The sequence below is a fragment of the Heliconius melpomene genome, chromosome 15, assembly GCF_056956725.1.
Source record: "Heliconius melpomene rosina isolate 202511_hmr_F chromosome 15, ASM5695672v1, whole genome shotgun sequence".
In the NCBI taxonomy this organism is placed as follows: Eukaryota; Metazoa; Arthropoda; class Insecta; order Lepidoptera; family Nymphalidae; genus Heliconius; species Heliconius melpomene.
This window is the reverse complement of record NC_140403.1, coordinates 2,846,853-2,861,309: the sequence shown is the minus strand read 5'-3', so window position 1 is coordinate 2,861,309 and position 14,457 is coordinate 2,846,853. Positions and strand designations below refer to the sequence as shown.

Here is a 14,457-nt window from a genome sequence, read left to right as displayed (position 1 = left end):
CAGAATTCAAGAGGTATATTGAGTGAAGGAACTCAATGTGAGCGAGAAAATGAAAATATTTAATATTATTTTTTTTCCAGTGTAAATCGAATCCGCAACCTAACGCGTCGCACGGTGGTTCTCTGCGCCACGATTGGCCTCAACTCAAAAGTAAGTCAAAATGATACAATCAATACTAATAATTATAATAAGCGTGTTTATTACAATTAATAATATATTAGTTACTTAATAAAACAATACTCTATAAATATACCAAACAAATAGCAAATCATTTGCACATTTCTTTACTTAACGTAATCAAAATAAAGCAAGCACTATATAATTAGGCTACGACCAGACATTACTACAAAATCGGCCGAACATGAAGTGTCATTAAGTTAAAGCTTTATCTCTGTTGCTATTTATGTTAGTAATAAATTTACTGACCTAGATTATCGGAGTTCGTGTAGGAAGGGCCGGGCAGCAGTAACATTCCCAAAAAAAAGTAAAAAGTATCCATTTTGTTTAAGTGCGACGACGCCTGCACAAATTTTTCGGTTATGAAATTCACGATTCACTTTCAAAATGTAAAAGTAATCAAGTAAAATTAATAATAAAAACCAAAAAGGACTGTTATTTTTTATTTTTAAATATATTAAGGTTCCTAGTATCTTAAGTCAGTTGTAATTAACAAAATAATCATTAAAACAATAATTTATTTTTATAAAAAATATATCAAATATACTTTAATCACAAAAAAAAACAAAAACAAAATATAAAACAATAAAAAAATAAATAACAGACTAAAAAAAAACTTGTCAATTTAAAAAAGCAATTAATCACAGCCCAGTTGTCATTCAGCCAATTTGGCAGAATGCGCGTGCGGCATATCTCAATTATCTGTCACGTGGCGACCGCGTGGCTTTATTTATCTGTGGTCGGCGAGCGTGTGGCCACTCGCGCGCCAAACGTCCAACTGACGCGTTCGCCCTTCATTCACTGGTCAGAACTTCAGCGAACCCATCAATTTGGACTGACGTTTGAATGGATCCTTTTTCCCTGGTGAGCAATTAGTAGCTCTTACTCCAACTCCTAATTGATAAATATGGCTTAGAAGTTTTAAAAGACTTGCAAACGTGTTATTGCAATTCATTGCTAACTATTTTAATTATATTGTGGGTATTGTAAATTATGTCAAGAGTTACCGTATAGTAGAAAATTATTTTCATATTGAGATTTTAGTAACTTAGTAATGACTTGTGGCTTTGATTTTTATAGTAATTAAAATTGTTTAGATTTAAAAATAAATGTTGATTTAATAATCAAAAGAAGTCTATATACGTACATTCTATATTTAATATCAAACAAATGAGTTTTAACATTATTAATAGTATTTACTTAGTAATTCCTACGCTATCAACGATACCGTATTTCGTGGTTAATTTCTTTTAATTACATATATTTAATTACCGCATGAATAAATAACAAAAGTAAATATACGTTATACGTTACGTAGGTATTCCTTGTGGTCGCGTAAAAAGGTCAAACCGCAGTCAAATAGTTTGGAACAACAAATGATATCCGGGTGAAATGACGTAATAATACGGCTCTAGTTCCGGAATTTCTTTTGCATAACAAATTTGATAAATGATGACAAACGAGATGGCGGCAAATAAACTAGCACATAAAAAAGGCATTTGCCTTCGTTACTATGTTCCGAATCATTGTTTTCTTTTTATCTCGCAAAATTTACTGGTAATATCTTTTCTTTTCGCAATCATCTTATATTTCGGACTATAGACTAATGAGGGCATCTTTTCTGTTGTAAATAACATATATAATCAATTGTACATACATTTTGTAAATACCTACATATTATATTAAATTATTAATATATTAAATTATTCTGTCCAGATGGTAGTTAATTTCTATTTGGCAAAGTACCACCTAAACTTTTCATTCTATTTGTTTAGTACTAAAATTAAGTAAACTCGGTAACTTTGCTCCTAATTTGGCAGCCAGACGAACTGTAATTGAGTACTACTTTCACTGACTTCAAAGTTTTTACACTTAAATATTCGGGACATTTTCTTATTTTTGTTAGCGTGAAGCCAAAGAGAGCCTAGTGTTACGACACTCTGTTTGTAGGCCTTTATTTTATCTTATTAGAACGAGAAAATGAATTGGGAGTTAGAGAGGTTAGTGGTAAATTACTGTACTCTTCTTTCTGCAAAAAGTGAAATCAATTAATAAGATAGTTTTTTCAATTTAGCTACACGTTGTATCCCTCTCGTAGCAGAGGGAATCTAGGAACCTAATGTTTAGACACTGCGTTCCCAATAAGCCTCCGTTCCTCACTTTCCGCTGAAGACATCATCGCCCCGTCTTATCTTACCAGGACGGAAAAAATAAAATAATTAATTCCATTCCAACTACCATGTCCTATCCAGTCTACCAGTACAATATCCGTTATACGATTACTGATTCTACTTTACTCTACTTTTAGAAGAGAGCATTTAATGATAACTCGATTCTTCATTCTTTGTGTATATTAAAGCACGGACGTACTCGTATGTATGTAAATCTAATCTTGCATGAATGATAACAAGTTATACTATTCAGTTTGTTTCATAATTCATCAAAATGTTATTAATCTCAACAGCTTAAGAAAAAAATAAGTAGGTAATACTTTTTATTTGAAATTATATTACATTTTTTAATTAATAAATCGCGATGTTGAGTGAGTTCTGCTACTTGACGCTTTTCAATTAGGATGGAAGAACCGAGTATCTATAAACTGGGTTCTTTCTTGCTACCCTGCTATTCAAGGTATATATACCCTTTTAAAAATTAACCCATCGTGTGCCAGCCAGAATCTCCCACCCAAGCTTCTCTATCAATTTCAGGATTATTGGACAACGGGAAGTGAAGTTAAAAAAGTTGACAACTTATATTTACGGGCGTATCTCTAATTTTGGACGAAATGAACTCGGAATATAAGTTTGTATTTATTTTCCTTTATTTGTTCTATAAATTCTCACTTATCACCAAACTTCTTCAATTCTGGGTGAACGAGATTTGATTAAGTGGCGATTTTCCTACAAATTTCAGCAAAAACGGTGCATAAGCGCCCGTATCATAAGCGTTGACTTAAAACCTATTTTATATATATCTGTGCTCCAAGGAATCGTAGACCTGGATATTAGATATTAATTTCAGCTGGATATCTCTTGTAACGTAATCTTGAGATAAATGCTCTTGACAAACGAATAGACAGTCTGAGAACAAAGTGATCTATAAAGGATTTATTTTTCTTTTGAGGACCTTTTGAGGTAGCTTATTAAATTTTAAAAACTAAAAAAATATACAAAGTTAAGTTCCTCTACTCAATATCTACCTAATGACTCTAAAATCGTAGAATCAACAGACGTATCTCCTTAATTTAAATTTATAAAAATGTCAATTACTTTCTGTAAAATATCGCATACTTATAGCTGAATGTAGACAAGTTTTACAAAATTGAAAATTGAAACTTGATAAACTGTAATAGACCCACTAGTGAATAAAATATACCATAACTTGTTCTGTCTTAGGACGACTGTATTTTACTGTTTCAACTAGCTCCCATTAATATCTCGCGAACTGCCGGCGGCTTTTCCCACTCGCACCTCGTAAACTAATTTAATTGAAAATTTCGAACTTCTCTAGCAATATTTTCTTCAGACCAGCGGCTATTTTGTAATATTGTTAAGAAAATTCTAGTATTAACGAATTGTATTAATGTAACGAAGAAAAGATACAAATACATGAAACTAGAAACAATTCCTGAAATAAGAATGAAATATTTCAATTAAGCTTCACTCTGTATCCCGCAGCACCAGGGTAGGCAGAGGGAACCTAGTGTTAAGACACTCGTTCTCCAGTTTTCACCAAATTCTGAAGGTGTTGCGTGTCCAGTGAAGAAACAAAAGAGCTCGACACCAGAGTGAAGAAACGAACGTATAAATTAAAGTAAATATTTCATTTCCTCGAATGGGGATCGAACCTACAACCAGTCGCATTTACAGTCACACTCTGTGCCCCTGGGCACGACTGGCCTCATTAAGAGAATTTTTCATATGAAATATATTATATCCATATTTTTAATTATAAACATCCACTAAAGAACGATATTGGCCATCGAAAATAGAATAAAACTTAACAGCAGTTCTCCACAATTCAGCGAGAGCACTTTGCAAAAAATAACGTCCGCCCAGATCAACGAATCAGCGATAAAGCTGAAACAAAATGAATGGGTTTAGCAAATGTTTATTTCAGCACCTTTTCGTGATTTTTCCAACTTCAAATAGCATTTGTAGACAGTTTTTTCCTATTATCTTGGAAATTGAGTTGGTCTTCCTTGGAATATAATATTTTTGTGGAAATTTTCATTTTTGTACGTTTTAATAATTTATAAGTATTGATTTTTGTTATTTTTTGTTTAAGTAGTGTTATATACATTTCTTTACGTCTTGTCATTTAACTGTATTAGCATTTTATAGAAGTTTATGAGAAACAGCATAAAAAATTAGGCACTTTTCCCATAACTGCAAGACCCTCTTTTTTATTATTCTTAAGAAAAAATAGACATATAGCTTCTCAGAAAAATGACAGATAATTAAACTATGTTTAATACAGTAATATTATTATAGCCTAATTTCTTTTTCCTTATTTTTCATATTATAATCAGAATTAAATTTAAATTTTAATCAACTTTATAGTAAAACAAATATGTACCTTCCTAATTAAAATAAATAAGCGAAACGCTTAAACAGTTTAATTAAGTTATTGAAGTACTAAGAAATTTATCTTAGGCTGGTTGATTTATAATGTAGATTGGGATTACAAGTAATTAAAACCTTCAAGTAATAAAACGATGTTAACAAGGAAAATTACATTAATATACTTTCTATATTAAAAGGTATTTAAGTTCATCAATAACGAAATTTGTATTAGCATATTTAAAAAAATAACGGGGTAGGCAGAGGGAACCTAATGTTAAGACACTCTGTTCCCCACTTTCCGCCGAATTCTGGAGGCTGGAGGATTCTTTGCCTCAACACGAAAGCGAAGAAATGGAAATATACATTTAAATAAATATTTAATTCGTCGAGCGGGGATCGAACCCACGACCAATTACTTGCCTAATGGCCTATATAGTATATTAAAATTTAGAAACATACAAACTTACAAAATAGTTTCATTTATATAATACAGATGATATCATTTGGTGGCGTGATGAGGAGCTACTCACATATCATATACAGTATTTATAAAGTAGGGTGGAGCATTAGAATTTTTTCTCTTTAATAATATTTAAAGTTTCCTATTATTCGCCCCTTCATAGACTGTAAGTCAGACAGGTATGATATGGCAATGGGAGTGTATTCCCATGGTATAATAAAATATGACAGGTGTTTTGTGGGAATTGTAAATTAAAAAATTGCATAATATTAAGAATTGAATTTAATATTACTGAATAACCATTACTTCGTATAATACAAATAGGAAGTTTTGAAAATGTCTTGTTTTTTCGTGGGTTCAATCCCCACTCGAAAGAATGAATTTATAATTTTTTTTAATTTCTTCGCTCTAGCACCAACTAGAAGCCCGGCGTTGAGTTCCACCACTCCCCACGCAACGCCTCGAAAAGTTCAGCGGAAAGTAGACAACGGAGTGTCTCTTCTCTCTGCCTACCCTGCTAAATGCGGAATATAACGTAAAACTTTTAAATTCCAGTGTATAACGGAAACAGTGTTTCATAAATGATATGTCTGCATGCAATAGGGCGTCACGCTCAAAGCTCGCGAATGGGAAGTAATCATTTTAGTTTTGTATTTTTGTACGCCGCGGATATTTACATCACAGTAATGAGCTTACCTGCAGGAAAAATATTAGATTACATTTGTAAATGTAATGCAGTTACGTAGTTAGTAAAGTGCTCTTTAGAATACTTTATCTTCAGTCGTGGTCATCGTGGCGTAAGGAGACTGTAAATACAGTGGTTGTGGGTTTATTTCAAGTAATAAGACACAGTGCTGCGTTAAGTTCCGCCTCTCATCATCTTGAAAATTTGGAAGAAATAAGGTGGGTAGATTAGCTTTTGTTTCGTGAATTACGTCTGTCAGCATTCTTCACTTTTTAAAAAAAAAATATGCGCTGGCACATTTTGTAACCAGAACAAGAACAAGTAAATATTATTAGTATGTTTTAACACTAGGTTCCCTCTGCCTACCCTGCTGACTGCGGGATACAGCGTGAAGCTGATTTTATATATTTTGGGGCAGTGCAACCATTGATTTTCGTAAAATATTTATCTCAAATAACTCATAATAGTGTAACATAATAGAAAGTATATTAAATTTTATTATAAAATAAAAAAGCAACAAAAAGAAAACACTTTCAAGTTTTTCCCCGCATAGCTAAGTAAGCAGAGAACGATTGGAATAGCCTCCCCAACCATTCGGTTTGATGGCGTCGATTTGAGTCTTAGTCAGTCTATTAAGAACCTTGGGATTATTCAAGAAAATTCAGAATCTTGATTACTAAAGATTTCTAACATTTTTAAAGTGATATTCCACACTTAAGAAAGAAAAATAGTTTTTTAGAAACGTATAAAAATTTGAAAGTAGTGGAACTTCCACCTATCTACTAATAACAAAACTGTCCTAGTTAATTGCCCTTGCCACCAGACCAGATTTATCTGAGGAACAATTAAATAATGTTATTAGAAAGTGTTTACGAATTTGGTGCAGCCGATTTATATTTCGCTATCGTAAAATTTTCAAATTTTGTTTTCTTGGTGCCAATTCTCTTCTACGCCTCTTCGGTCTTCATCCACGTAACGACAATCTTCTAGAATTAACTTCCTACTGAAATTTGACATTCCAAATACCTATTTCATTTAGGACAGTACTTTATCCACACACACTCATATCATCTTACATTTTTTATATATATTTATATATTACATATTATAAAGACCTATTCTACTTCATTTTATTTCATTCCGTTCCGTACAGATTGAACCCACGTACATCAGGCTTACATCTAGCCACTATGCCATGATGTTCTTAACAAAAAAAAATATCGTCATAAGAAAAAAATATACATTTTAAGAATATCCAAACAGAACCTAATACCTAATTAGTTAAAAGGATAAATAACAGCATGAACTAGAAACATTATGTTAAACCAGTATTTCATATTTAAATGTAATATAAACCTCTAATACAGTAATTTTGAAGCTCTAAATTGGTCATTAGACGAATGCAGCTGAGCTCATGTTGCATAGAAATATGGATTTAACTAATCTAGTTAACTGAGATATTCATAGATATTTTACTAAAATCTATTACTTAAAGAATGGGATTATTCTAAATACATTTAGAATTATTGGGCAGCTTTTTAAGACCAGTATCGTTTAGTAAGTACTGTTGATATTTGTTTAAGTAAAAAAATCAGCTTCACGCGATATCCCGCTTGTAGCAGAGCAGCAGAGAGTAATGTTAAAACTCTCTGCTCCCCACTTTCCGTCGATTTCTGGAAGCATTGTGTGTTGAGTGGTGGAAATCAACGCTACGCTCTTTGCCTCGACACCAGAGCGAAGAAATGAAAATATTAAATATTTTATTTCTTCGAGTAGGAATCGAACCCACAACCTGTTGCGTACACAGTCACACGCTTGTTCTCCTGCGCCACGACTAGCCTTTTGTGGCCTCTCTGACCTAAGTGGGACTTATATTAAACATTTATTATATTAACTTGTTATATTTACTGATAATATGCTGATATGCCATAGCAAGTATACTAGAGCAATATTGTTCTTTAATAGGAAGCCTTGTTTGTAATGAAAGTGTATAAAAGACGGCAGACATTTCCTTTGAGGTAATTTACTATATTGAGCTAGGAGCAGTAAAGGCGACTGTTAGTGCATTGTAAAGGGGCCCCTGAAGCCTACACCTGTGTGAGCTCAAAAATATTAAAAAACTATAAATAATACTTAAATCTTTAAAAAAATGTATATAATGTATAACTGCAGTTTTCTTCAGATCATTTAAATACAAAGATAATAATTATATAGAATTTTACTTAAGAAATTTCTTTTATCAAGGTATAAAGTTAAGGGAGCAGCTAGTGTAATTTGATACAAATTGATGGTAAGAAAATATTTTTTTTACATAAAAGTCTAGGGGCCTTCCCCCCTCGCTCCGCTAACCAACCCCTGCTCGCTTCACTCGATGGAAATTGTAATGGAAAAGGACAACGATTTTACTCATACCTACACCATATTTTTTATTTCACACTGCTATACAAAATTGTCTTAACTTTTTTTTAATTAAAAAGTTTAGTAAGTCTTTTTCAAAATCACTTAAACTTTTAATTTTAGGATTTTCTTTTGGATACCTTAAAATTCCCTTTTTTTGAGGAGATTTTTATGAAATTTGGAAAGACATGAAAACTTACAGAACAAATAAAGTAAAATATCCAATAAATGGAAATTTATAGGCATATCACAGAAAAAAAACATTATACACTTATACTTGAAGTTCAATGCATATAAAAGAGATCACTCATACTTTGAAATTTTTTTTTATAAAAAACGTTCCTGTTGAAATTGGTAGAGAACCCACGGTGAACAAATCTGACTCGCACTTGACATATTTTTTATATATAACAAAGAAATATGTATTTACTAAGATTTGCAGGAACATCAATAATAAAATTACAGATAATAAAAAAAGCTATCAAATTCACCAAGTTTCGACTTCTATACAAATGTGTAGTAAAAGGAGGACAAACAAAAACAAACAAAGCTATACATACATACATATATATACATTACACATTGCTGTTTTTAGATATTCTAACATAACTAATATGTATAGGATATTAGGTATTATAAAATCAGTCTGAAATTAATAAATTCTAGTGTATTCTAGTTTTCAGACCAGTGATTTTTAATTCTAATTGTTTTAATACTACTTCGAAACTAATTAAACGTTTTATACATAGAATATAATATGTGAATCTATATATATATATATATATATATATATATATATATATATATATATATCTTAATATATATAAAATCGAAAGGTCACTCACTCATCACGAAATCTCAGAAACTACATGTGCTAGGAGTCTCAAATTTTGCATGGACGTCACTTATAGGACGTAGGTACTCATGGAGATAGAAATTAATAATAACGTAGTTCACACGGACCAAGTCGCGGGCGGGCCGCTAGTATGTTACGATAGGATCCTTTTAAACGATACTTGCTTTATATATATTTGTATACATATAAAACTACTGGAGTACAATTTAATTAACCTCGTTTGTGATATGAACTACACTAGAAAATGGATACGGCAATTTGTTTACGTCATTCTAATATATTTATGTTTATAAATTATACTTTCAGGGAAAGTTCTAATAACAGCTTCACGCTATATCGCGCATTTAGCACTCTGCCTACTCGGAGGGAACTTAGTGTTAAGATACTCTGTTCCCCGCGCCGAAATTTTTCAAGCATTGCGTGTTGAGTGGCGAAACTCAACGCCGTGATTTGGCTTATTACCAAAGCGAAGAAATGAAAATTTAGATCCGCCATAATGCGGCGGAAAATGAGAAAAGGAAGTGTTTCAACACTAGATTCCCAGATTCCTTATAAGTTCTCTTGAATTTTAAAAAATAAGCCTTCTTATTAAATAACTATATATTAAACTTCGACCTTGTATTTCTATACAAGTTACCTTTTCTTAGGTTTTAATTACAATTGCTCTAGCTGAGCACTACTAAATTAATTTTATAAAATACTCTATTTTTCACAGTAACCCGCCGTTTGGCAGACGCTAATTGCATTCGTTATGCTTGCTTAAAGAACTGAGTAAATACTCCTTTGTGGTACTACAGTGTTGACTAAAAAACCAGAACTGAAGAACTGCAAGCTCTCTAGAAATTCACTTGGAAAATGAGAGCGCGATATAGAAAAGAATTATTTTTAGAAATTACATAATTATTCTACACGTTTTCCCCACATATATTTTTATGACCTAAAATGTTTTTTTGGACTAGCAACCCTAGCAGCTTGTGAGTTCTCACGTTAAATTTTAAATTAATGTTTAAGTTTTCACATTTCCAAGGCCAATCATGGCGCAGGGGCACAAAGGTTGACTGTAAAGCCGACTAATTGTGGGTTCGATCCCCACTTAAAAAAATTAAATATATATTTAAATTTATATTTTCATTTCTTCTCTCTAGTGTCGAGGCAAACAATGGTTTTGAGTTGGGCAAAAATTGGGGAACAGAGTGTCTTAACACTAGGTTTCCTCCACCCGATCCTGCTACGTATGGAATATAACTAATATTTTTTTAAAGATACCATTAAAAATAAAAGAATACAATAAAAATAACACCCAATAAAACGAAACGTCAATATTTGCATTAAGAAATTCATTTCTTCTAACACTGTGCAAAGGCTATTGTTACTTAATTCAAAGCTAACAAAAAATCCTTTGAAGTTTTTATATAAATCTTTTTTGTAACACCTATTAAGATCAACATTGAAAGGACGACGAAGGATTTCTTTAGTGAATTTTTGAAATGAACACTTCAGTTACTTTGTAAGGTTCTATTACGATGTCTGGTAATTTTTTTGATTATTATTTATATATATTATATTTTTTAAGCTTTTCAGTTTCTCTACATAAAGCAGCGTTGGAAGATAAGTTAGTGTTTAAGCACTGTTTTCTGTAAATTGCGTCTCATTTGAAGTAATTATGTGTCGAGTTGGCGGAGTTTAAATCTACACTTTGTTTTACAGGAGAAAAAATCCTACATATAGCAGGGTAAGCACAATTAACCTTGTGTTAAGGTACTCCGTTCTCTGGGTGCTTGGTCGGATAACCTCCTCGTGTGTTCGCTTGCTGTTGGCCCTTTCTCGAATGCTTGTCATTCGGGGGGGATGAACAGTGTTGCGGGCCGGTGCACCCTGGGCGGCTAGTAATTGGTGCCCACAGGATTCGTCCTTGGGTAATGATTGCTAGCTGGCTAATAATCCGACGTGGTTCTCCGCGTGTCCTCTGTTATGCAGAGTACACAGTGTGAGGAACCGGAGGGCGCGCGTGGTGTGTACTCACCCTACCGCCACGCAGGTGCAGAGATGTGCCTGCACCGAATATATCGGAACTCCACTCTTGGTTGCGGTCATGTCTCGTAATCAGGAGTGGAACCGAGGGCCTTGCCTTTACCGGCCGGGCTGCGAGGAAGAAAACCTCTATAAAAAATTACCCCAACCCAAGCGGCGAAGCAGCGTGAGGGGTTCATGGCTGATGGGGAGATCAGTCGCTACTGCTGGTCCCGCCAGGGTACCGGCCGACACCCTGGCGTAATAGGCTTATCCGAGGACAGGGGGCACTGCTCGGATGGACCGTTTTTCCCCCATACTCGTGGGATCAATATGGAAGACTTAAAAAACAAAAACCAAATTGATGATGTGGTGGGGCCCGAGGAGGGCGGTGAGGTGACGTGGCCCGAGATGGGCGGAGTTGAAGGAGTCGTGCCTGCTATAGGCGAGAGGAGGGCTTCTGTGCCCACAAGTGAGGCTGGGAGTATCAAAGACTCGAAAGTTGTCTTGAAACGACTGGACCTGGCGGAAATCGCCTCTTTCATCAGTGGAAGGTCCAGATCGAACTCAACATCCTCACGTGGCCGTTTCTGGGCGGCCACTGAGTCGGAGGCGGACAGTTGTGTCTCCATAGAGCCACAAACTGAGGAGATGCGGAGAGACCGCAAGTATCGGAAGAGGCCGAGGAGCAAGAAGACCCGCTCCGGCTCTTCGGAAAGTGGCGGAGAGAGAGAAAAGCCGAAGGCCAAGTTAAGTTCGGTTCGGCGAGAGGAGCTTCGGTTACAAGCGGAGGAAGAGGTCGAGGGGATGATGGAGTCGGTGCAGTCCAGGGCAAGCTCCAGGCTCTCGGATTTCTCCGACTCGGCGAGACCTAGTGTAAGTGGCCAACTGGTGCAAGATCTGCAGCACCAGGTCAAGGACAGCTTGTCCATTATCAACAAAGTCGCCTGCAGATCCGGCAATCTTAAGGGCACTTTTACAAAAGCCCTTAAGCAGGCCGCCGGCGCTATTAGTATGGCCGTGGAAGTTTTGGCCAATAAGACGGCAAACGAGGAGGTGACGCAGTTGCGGGCGGCCAATAGCCGTCTATCTAATGAGCTGTCGGAGCTGCGCAAAGAGATGTCCTTGATGAGAGAGGAATTAGAACGATCAAGGACCCAGCGACAGGGACACGAAGAGAAGAAAAAGGAGGACGACGTGGCGCGTACGGTAATGGTGCAGGTGGGCACATTGCTTAATACGCGGCTGGCGGCGCTGGAGGACAGGCTCCTACCGGCAAAGCCAGTTCGTCCTCCTTTAGCGGCGGACAGAAGGCGACAGGCGGCCGTCTCAGTGGTGGTGGCTGAACCCACTGTGACGACACTAGTCGCGCCTGCCAATCCAGGCCCAAAGCAGAAACAGGGCCCAAAGAAAGGGAAAGGCAAAACGGGGCGCAAGAAAGCGGCGTCTGTGGAGCCTCGTCCGCTGCCTCCCAGTCCTGCCGATTTGAATGAGGGCTGGAATGTGGTGGTGCGCAAGGGCAAAAAGAAGGCGGCTGTAGCCCCTAGTGGAAAGCAGACGAAGGCGAAGAAGTCTGCCAAGCAGCCCAAGTTGCGCCCCCCGCGATCGGCGGCGGTGACGCTGACTCTGCAGCCGGCAGCCGTCAACAAGGAGATGACATATAAGGATGTGCTGTCGCAGGTCAAGCAGGCGGTCAAGCTGGAGGATCTGGGCATCTCTGATTTGCGTCTCAGAGTCGCCTCTACTGGTGCCAGGGTTCTGGAGCTACCTGGCGCCAATAGTAGCGAAAAGGCGGATACCCTAGCTCAGCGGCTGCGTGGGGTGCTGGACTCCAGCGAGGTGTTGGTCGCAAGACCAGTGAAGTGCGCAGAGTTGCAGGTCAGTGGCCTGGATGACTCTGCCACTTCGGAGGAGGTGGTGCAGGCTATAAGCCGAGTTGGCGGATGCGACGAAGGGTCGGTGAAGGCAGGGGAGATCCGGCAGGACAGAAATGGTCTGGGCACAGTGTGGGTTCGCTGCCCTGTTATGGCAGCGAAGAAGGTCAGCGGGTCGAGGCTCCTAGTGGGCTTCGTTTCGGCGCGTGTGCAACTGCTGCAACAGCGAGCCCTGCGCTGCTATCGCTGCCACGAAATTGGTCACGTGGCGGCGAAGTGCAGCAGTGCACATGATAGGAGCCAGCAGTGTTTCAGGTGCGGACAAGCTGGGCACAAACAAAATCAGTGCTCGGCGGCACCTCACTGCCCGGTTTGCGTGGCGGCAGAACAGCCCGCAGACCACACAGTGGGAAGCGCCATATGTGCGAAAGCCAGCTCCTCGAGGAAGAGGAGGAGTGGCAGGAAGGGAGGAAATGGGCCACTAGCGGGCAAGCCAGACGCCCCAGTTGGGCGAGAGGAGGTGCAGCACATGGAAGACCAATAATGGCTCTCCGTGTGCTGCAGGCGAACATAAACCACTGTGCCCGGGCCCAGGACTTATTGGTCCAAAGCCTGGCGCAATGGTCTATCCAGGTGGCGGTTGTTTCGGAGCCCTACAGCGTTCCCGACAGAGACAACTGGGTAGCTGACAACACCGGGGTGGTGACTCTTATCACCCAGGTCGCAGCGGGCTCTCCGCCCTTCTCACGAGTGGAGAGGGGTGCGGGATGCGTCGCAACACTTGTCGGCAACCTAGTTGTCGTTGGGGTCTACTTTTCCCCCAATCGAACTCTTGCGGAGTTCGAAGAGTTCCTTATACGATTGGGGGAAATGGTAGAGCGATTTCGTCCGGCGGAAGTGGTGGTCGCGGGCGATTTCAACGCGAAGTCCAGCGTGTGGGGCTCCGCAACGACGGATGTGCGTGGTGTGACGCTGTCGGAGTGGGTTGTTGCTACCGGTTTGTCTGTGCTCAACCGAGGGACCAAGAACACGTGTGTGCGAAGGCTGGGCGGATCCGTCGTGGACGTTTCGTTCGCGAGCCCGGCCCTAGCGTGTCGTGTTCGGGGCTTGCGAGTGCTGGATGATGTGGAGACTCTCTCGGATCACCTCTACATCTTGTACGAGATCTCCACACATCCAGCGGTGCAACCAGCCCCCAGTCCAAACTCGAGAGAGTACGGACCGCGGTGGCAACTGGGTCGCCTCGACAGGGAGTTGTTGGAGGAGGCCGCGATAGTGGAATCCTGGCTGCCCCAGAGCTTGGCGTCTGCAGAAGACGCCGCATCCTGGGCGCAGGGGGCGCTGACGCGTATCTGTGACGCGTCAATGCCCCGTTCCGGGCGCCGCCCTCAACGGCGGCAAGTGTACTGGTGGTCGTGGGAGATCGCGCAACT

The 14,457-nt window shown here is 38.5% G+C and overlaps 1 protein-coding gene across 1 annotated transcript in view; it reads right to left on the bottom strand.

Moving 5' to 3' along the window:
• Positions 1–982, bottom strand: part of LOC146531306 (uncharacterized) — a 31,757-nt gene extending 30,775 nt beyond the window's left edge. The window contains exon 1 of the mRNA XM_085198398.1: positions 427–982. Within this exon, the coding sequence (XP_085054524.1) occupies positions 427–499 (73 nt within the window). The 5' untranslated portion in view covers positions 500–982. The remainder of the gene's footprint in view (positions 1–426) is intronic.
• Positions 983–14,457: the final 13,475 nt, after the last annotated feature.